The sequence below is a fragment of the Lycium barbarum genome, chromosome 6 (assembly GCF_019175385.1).
Source record: "Lycium barbarum isolate Lr01 chromosome 6, ASM1917538v2, whole genome shotgun sequence".
In the NCBI taxonomy this organism is placed as follows: Eukaryota; Viridiplantae; Streptophyta; class Magnoliopsida; order Solanales; family Solanaceae; genus Lycium; species Lycium barbarum.
Window position 1 is genome coordinate 90,951,693 of NC_083342.1, and position 8,104 is coordinate 90,959,796.

At 36.1% G+C, this 8,104-nt stretch overlaps 1 protein-coding gene across 1 annotated transcript; it reads left to right on the top strand.

The window, feature by feature from the left end:
* The first annotated feature begins 4,208 nt into the window (after nucleotides 1–4,208).
* Nucleotides 4,209–8,104, top strand: LOC132644801 (uncharacterized). The gene is made up of 3 exons (XM_060361414.1): nucleotides 4,209–4,443; nucleotides 4,530–4,582; nucleotides 7,733–8,104. The coding sequence occupies exons 1-3, from the start codon at nucleotides 4,356–4,358 to the stop codon at nucleotides 7,850–7,852; spliced, it is 261 nt and encodes an 86-aa protein (XP_060217397.1). The 5' UTR covers nucleotides 4,209–4,355; the 3' UTR covers nucleotides 7,853–8,104.

The following is an 8,104-nucleotide window of genomic DNA, read 5'->3' on the forward strand; positions in this document are numbered from 1 at the left end:
GGGCAGACACCACTAGTGGGCGGCATGAGATGGTACCCCGGACGCGGGAGGCCTGGACGCGGGCTTATATTATGGGTGATCACACCGTTCCGATATGGACGGGCAGCTTGCATGATATGTATACATGATATGATAAAGAGTATGAGTAAGACAGCATGCATCATCTTTCCTATGATTATGATTCAGCTTCACATGTTCACTTTGATGTTCATTAGGTTGTTATTGTTTCTCTCTTCATTATTTATGCCTCTCATACTCAGTACAATGTTCGTACTGACGTCCTTTTCTTTGGACGCTGTGTTCATGCCCACAGGTAGACAGGGAGACGAGCTAGATCCAGAGCCATAGGAGCAGTCAGCTGTTGAGAGCACTCCATTGTTCGGAGGTGCTTGTGATTTCTTTTGTGTATACGTACATATATATATATATATATATATATATATATATATATATATATATATATATATATATATATATATATATATATATATATATATATATATATCCATTTTGGGGCATGACGGAGTCTTGTTCCGTCCATTGTATAGCACGTCAGTAGAGGCTCGTAGATGCGCAGTGTGGGTTAGATGGTTCCACAAGATACTACTATATGTATGTACTATTTTGATAGCCGTATGGCAAATGTATGTAAAGCAAGTATGTTTCTTGTAAAGTATGATTTTCACATGTTTCGTCTATAAATTCTGAAAGAAGTATTTAATGAGTAATTGAGTATTAAGTAGAGCGGTGCTCGGCGGTTAGCCCCGGGTACCCGTCGCGGCCCCTAGCCGGGTCGTGACATTCAAGTGTGTCTCTCGCCAATCTGAAGAGGGAGATGCACCATCAACTTTCTCGCCAAGGTTGGAAGGACTAATCCAAGTGTCATTCTCTCTAAGCCTTAAGGATAATATACTCCATACAATTAATTTATCAACACCGCAAGGAAAGTGGAGGCTCCAAGTATTGTCCGCCAAAAAAAAAAACTACTAAAAGGGTGGGCATACCGAGTGATTTCTCATCGATCACGTGGCCTTTTTCTTAGTCTGATATCGAGACTGTTTGTGCTCCTTCATAAACCTGCAAGAAAAAAAGATCCACAATGACGACACCATAATGCTTCAATGCGGGATGGTGAACATTGTGTCATTGTACTTCTCCATCAAATCTTGAAGGTTGAAATACTCCATGCCACGAGAAGGACGCTGGCTCCTTGACTTCTTTACTAAGTCAAAGAAGAGGTTGCCGACAACAAAGGTAAATAACGAGTCATTTTCCTTACGCCTTCACAAAATTGTGAGAAAAGAACGTCACTTGTGCTTCTTCCACCAAGCCGTGGGATGAGATTCTCCATGTGCCTTCTCACTAAAGTAGGAAAAGGAACTCCAAGTGTTCTCTACCAGCCCGTAAAAATGGTGGACGCACCAAGTGTTGTCTCTAAATGGTTTCTTGCAAATAAGTGATCGTAAATATGTCAATTGATGTCTTGTCAAATTCATAAAGGCGCAAAGAAGGATGAAGCACCAAGTTATTATCCACCAAAGTAGAGAAAAATCACCAAGGAAGGATGAATTAAGTCACTTATTTCCAAAGCCGAAAAGAATGATTCATCAAGTTTCATCAAAATTGGACTGATGACACTCCAAGCAGTTCCTCGCTGATCAACAATGATAAACTTTGGAGGCTCTTTCTTCGTACGAGAATTATGCTTGGTTTTTTCAAAAAATGGTTGCGACGTTGCATGCATCTTGTCCGTCTGAAATAGAGAACATTTGCATCCTCGTGCTGACCTACAAAAAAGGAAGATACCAAAAAAAAAAAAAAATGAAGCGAGCTCATGAATGCTGCCCAAAGTCACGACATGCAGATGCGGAACTCAACTTTAAAAAATAATTTCCGTCGATCTAGAAGGATTTTTGCTTTGGTTTTTGGATATGTGGTAGCTTTCGATGTCTTATTTCTATAGAATCAAGCCACTTATCAGTTGGGCACTCCAATCTCAAGATATGAAGTTTTCCGTGAGACTGCACAGTGTTGAGAGAAGAAAACACAAGCTAATTTCCGTCAATTCGGAAGGATTTTTACTGTGATATTTGGATATGTCGTATCCTTCGATGTTATCTTTCTATATAATTAAGCCGCTCGTCATTTGGACACTCCTACACTATGATGCGAACAATTTGGTGAGATTCCCTAAGCTATAAAAGAGAGGAAGAAAAAAAAGAATTGTGTCGTGACGAAAATAATAAAACAAGGAAGAAAAGAAGGACAAAATTCTTTGGTGAACCTTTGTACATGGAAAATGCTTATATAGAGATTTTCATCAACAATTTTCAATCCTATACAAGGCAAGTTGTGCTGAAAACTGAAGAAGGAAAATATTCTTTTGCACCATATTGGAAGATGAACCAACAATTTAAGGAAAACATATATTCTTTTGCACTATATGGAAAGATAAACCAACAATTTAAGGAAAACGAATCCTCTATTCATTTACTTACACATAAAATGACTTTGTGGTCACTAATATTTGTTATGAATGAGGTCACTCCAAGAAAGAAGGATTCTTTGCAAAAATAAGCAAGGAAAGAAAAGTTGTCATGTGCAAAAATTGAATAATTGTTCCTATATGGTTGTAGAAAGTTATGAACATGTTGGGAAAAAAAAACCACGAAGGACTTATTTTCTTCATTTCTTGAGCTGGACGATTACATCTCTAAATTGGAAATGAAATGCTAAGATGGAAGATGCATTTTGTACCATAAGTTGGCCAAAAAAAAAATTGGTTCAACAACTTGTTTCACTCTACCGAAATACATATTGCCGAGTGCATTTGTGAAAACACAAAAAAAAAAAAAAAATCAAATGGGCTATACTTCAAGTCTTGTAATCAAGTTTCGGTAAACCTACACCTCAACAAGTCTTGAAGTAGGGGGCAACTGTAGACATCAAAATTTTGTTGAATTAATCCATACGAAATTTGGATTAAATTCTAAGTTATTGACCAAGTCAATTTTTGGTTAATAAAGTCGGATAAAATACTTAAGTCAAAATTACATGATTAGAATGAAATTCAAATTATATTTGGGTTAGTCCATTAAATTGGGCCTCTATAAAACGAGCCCAACCCACATCTTTCTAGCCCAAAGTTCGCTAAAATTACTTGAAGACCAAAATACCCTCAAGCTCTAGCTCACACCTACATAAATGGGTCACATATCTCGTTTTAAAGACATCTTGAAAGTTGCATAGCATCTTGACTAGAGACAAATGAGAGCAACGACATCCACATTAGTCTTCTCCAAAGGTCTTCAACAAAAAGGAGAGTTCGAGTCGTCTTCCCTCAAGAACAATCCAAAGTGCTACTCAAAGTTCTTTCAAGATTCAACACATCAACAGAAAGTCCACCCTTCGTTCGAGAAAGACGCTACATGGACCATCGAATCAAGGCGAACAACACGGAGATTAGAATCAAGGGATACATCCAGAGTTGTACTCACAAAATAATCAATAAAATGATTTTTTCTCACATTTGTTTTATGAATGCAATTATCTATTTTCTGCTAGCAAAAATTATCGCGAACAAATTGTCTTTAACAAAATCGAACCAAACAAAATATTATCAATTTTTAAAAAAATTAATACCAAACCAAACAAAAAAATAGCATTTATTTAATCGGTTTGATTTGATTTTAAGTTTGAATCCGCTTTTCACCAAATTGTGAATACCCTTAGCTATGGCAATAATACGCTAGAGTGATGCAAATGTCAAAACCTTGTTCATTTGGTTCTTATATTTTGGGAAATTGTTCAATTTTCACATTAAATTATTGAAATACTATAGTTTAGGGATAATAATAACACTTACTCCCTCCGTCTCAATTTATTTGTCACTTTGTTACTTTTTTGTTTTATACCCCTTAGGAAATACTTCATCCGGTTTAAAATAAGTGTCCACTTAGACTTAAGAAAATACTAAGTCCTAGAGAAAAAAATAAATTTTAACTAAGCTATCCTTAATTAAATATTACTCCTAATTAATATAATTTCTTGATTACGTAAAAATTCTAGTAACGATAAAATGAGAAAAAATAAATAATTTTGCCTTAAACTTCTAAATTGATAGATAATCTGACACAATTATGTTTAATAACAATACATATAATTTGAGATGATGAGAGTATTGTTTAAGCGGTATTAACTCAAAAGTAGACTATTTTCGCCCTTTTTAGCGAGCTCGGCAAAAGAAATTCAGGGTGGCATTACATTTACACCGTCTAAAAGAAATTCTAGAATATAAACCCTAGCACCCAACAAAAAACCCTAGTAGCCATTGAAAGCAATAGAAAGGGGGAAAGATGACACAAAAAGCAAATCTATTCAAAGGGCAACAGAAGAAGCAATCAGTACCCAGTCGACATGGAAAAGTCCCTCAAATTCGCAAAGGTATATATATAATATGTGTGTGTGTGTGTGTGTGTGTTTCTTTGTGTTTGTGTCTATAGGGAGCTAACAAGTATTATAATTTGCAGGGAAGAGAGTTGTGAAACCCTCGAAGCACACAAAGCAGATGGACGTCGATCGAGTGAGTGTTTCTTTTTAAATCATGCCTTGGGATTTCTAGGTTTTTTGTTTTTATGAAAATTACGCTCTATGTCTACTGGGAGATAATATTTACACGCGTTGGGCCGATTGTTAGCCCATATTTGTGTATAAAGTAAACACCTTTTATACAAGGTTGATGTATAATGTTGTATAAACTGAAAATATGGCTACGTGGCGTAATAAGGTTGGGCTGTATATTAATGAAAATTTGGTTTTTGATGTGGTCCCTTTCGTGGGAGTTCCAAAATTATCGGAATGTTTTGGACCAACTGAGATGCATTATCTCAACTTTTACTCCATGTTACTTGTTGGTTGTAACCAGCATATAAATACACTCAGAAGTAGTTTTTGGACTATAACAATTTACCTGAGGAAAAAAAAGTACTTGCACATATATAACATCATCATCAACAACACCAACATACCCAATGTAACCCCCCCAACAAGTGGGGTTTGGGGAGAGTAGGATGTAGAAAGGAAAAAAAAAATGACAACAAAAAAGCAAGGAAAACCAAGCAAATGGAGTGACAGGAAGTAGTTAAAAATGATAGGTAAACAAAACAAATGGAGTGACAGGAAGTAGTAAAAAAATGAAGAATAAGATACTATGTGAATACTACTAAATAGAGAGGAGATGAGAAGAGGAGACTAGCCCCTTGACTCTCCCATGTAAAAGTACTACAACACTCAACTGCCTACTAGCTCTTCTACCCTAATCCTCAACCTCCATACCTTATTACTAGCTAGGGTCATGTCCTCAGTAGGCTGAAACACCCAACATCATCCAAGCACAAAAAACTGAGTAGTTGAGTACATAGAATGTAATAATGGTGGTGGGTTGGATTTGAAGAATGGGTGTGGTTTTTGTGACGAATAGAAAGAGTAGGAATAACATTTATAGGGGTAATTAAGGTTAAGAGGAGTTGGAGCGAGTGGAAAATTACTTAGACCCATAAAGAACTGACGTTATTTTTCCCACACTTTTCTATTTTTTTTTCCATGGCTATGATTAACATAGTCATCCAATTCATTAAGGATAACGTTTCCGTGAAAAATATGTTATGGCATAGCAATTTTTCATACTTGTGCTGAAAATAGTTGGAAAGAGGGCCATTATCTTTTCCTAATCTAATTTAGGTTATAGTTTGATTTTGTGATTGAAAGAGTTCCAGCCTGCAGAAATGTATTAATATGTGAAAGAGTTATGCTCTCTGACATCACTGTAACCTGCCATTCACTTCAGGGAAAATTGGAAATTAATGGGACCTGTGATCTAAAATTGTTGAACTCTCCAAAATTCCATGGGGAAATGAGAAATGGATGGAACGAGCCATCTTAGTTTTGACCACACATATTACCAATAAAAAAGTTTTGTCAGCACATAGTTTGAGATTCACAAGTATGTGAAGTTTATTTGGAGTGAGAACACTGGGGTTCGAGCTAGTTAGCACTCGCTTCGGCTGTTTTATCAGGTAGCTGCTACCTTTCACCAACACGGGTATCTCCAGAAAGTTTAGGCAGATGGGAAGAAATCACTTTGCATTCACTGTTCCTAATGGAATTTGCGTTAGTTTGTTATATTAATTCCCTTAGTAGGGGCCCTTACTTTCCCCCCCTAAAACTAAGTTCAGGATAGTGGAAAAACATTTGCATAGGAACTGTGATTGAAGCTTATCGCTTTTGCCAAATACTATGAATATTCATGGTTTGGATCCGGTAGTGTAATGTGTTACTGCTGGGTACAAAGGTGTGAAAAGGGTAGGATAGATTATGCAAAGAAAATAGTAAAACTCTTAGTTTTGCTGGAAAGGGCTTTCCTGAGTTTCACAGTCCACTTAATCCGGGGTTTTGATTCTGTGTTCCTAGAGGGTAACGTGTGTACCTATGGCTATGGAAACGAACTAAGAGTGTTCGAGGAGGGTGATAAATGATTAGGGTGCTATATTAGGAAAACACATTCTGGTTCATATTGCTTCAAAGAGCTGCAAGACGTCAGACTGGTTAATATTAACTGTTGTGTGAGATTTGCCACAAAAAAAAAAAAAACCTGCTCAACTTTGAGTTGTTTTTTATGCAACCTTTTGAGTACTTAAATATAGATGCTACAAGCAGTTAAGTTTTGGGTTATCAAGAGGATATTTATGCTAATTTGATATATGCTGGGCATAAGGACAGATGGAGCAGAGAAAGAACCAGAATGGTCAGCAGCACAAGTGATTTCATTTTGGTTTTATCTTTGTTTTTTCGTGCCTTGGTGTTGGGTATATCCAGTGATGTTTTGTTTAGATTACCATTGCTCAGGTTAAAGTCTTCACATTCCAATTGCCTTTTCTTAAAAATGCTTACTGCAGTGGCTTGATCTCTGTGGTCAAAGAGGGCTATTTGGCTGCACTTTCAATTTGAACGTTCAGCCAAATCATTTGCTTAACTGGTGAACAGGTTTAAATGATAATTTATAGTGGCATTCTGCAAATGACAAGCTGACTCTGAATCTCTGATTGTAGGAAAGCAGACTTGAATCTCCAATTGCTTGTTCTTAGCAAATAATTAAGTTATCAATGTGATTTCTGGCATGAACTATCTATCATTGTCACACAGAAGCAGCCTTGCGCTAAATTTGAATGATTCTTGAAAATTAGATGCGTTTTGTCAGGATATTCGGTGTTCAGTGTTCCGGCTTCGCTGGTCTTTTTAAGTTTTAGTACTAGTTTTACTCTCTGTGTTCCAATTTATATGATAAGCTTTCCATTTGGGATGTCCGTGTCCCAAAGTGTTTTACATGATTTCACAAGTACCAACTTTTTATATCACATTTTCTTTGAAAGATGCACTTAAACGTATTTACTTGGACAATCATCTGATGTTCCCCGTCTACTCTTAACTTAGTCCAGTACTTCTAGAATAATTTTTCTCTCTTTGTTAACTAATACTACTGTATAAGATACTAGTAAAACTTTAAAAACTCGATGCACATTCAAACGTCACATAAATTAGTATGGAAGGTGTGATAAAGTTATTTTATTGCGTCTTTGTGTTTTTTGCAATGTCGAATTTGAAAATAATTTATCTCGAACTCTAGGCGTGTAATTCCATTGTCTCATTATTCTGCATTGTTCTTTTCTGTGACCAGGAGTTGACAAAGTTTATTAATCACTGCAATGAAGCAAAAGCAGCCACTTTTGCTACTAAGGATGGTGGTCAATTATGTATACTTAAAAAGCCTGAGTCCTCAAGCGGTGCAAAGAAGTGAAAGGGTGATAACTGCCTTAGAGGAATCAGTTGTATAAACAAAATTTTGACGTCAGTCTGTTTGCTAAAGAGCTTTCTCTTCACTTTTGTAAGACCTAGTTATGATTCTCTCTGTTTTTGTTTTTTAAATTGAATTTTTTATTTATAAATTTTGAATCTAGATTCATTGTTGGTTTTTGTAAGATCAGAATTCTCTGATTAGCCTGTACCTTGTTTAAGGAGCTTCAAATCAAACGAGTCAATCAGCAAACAA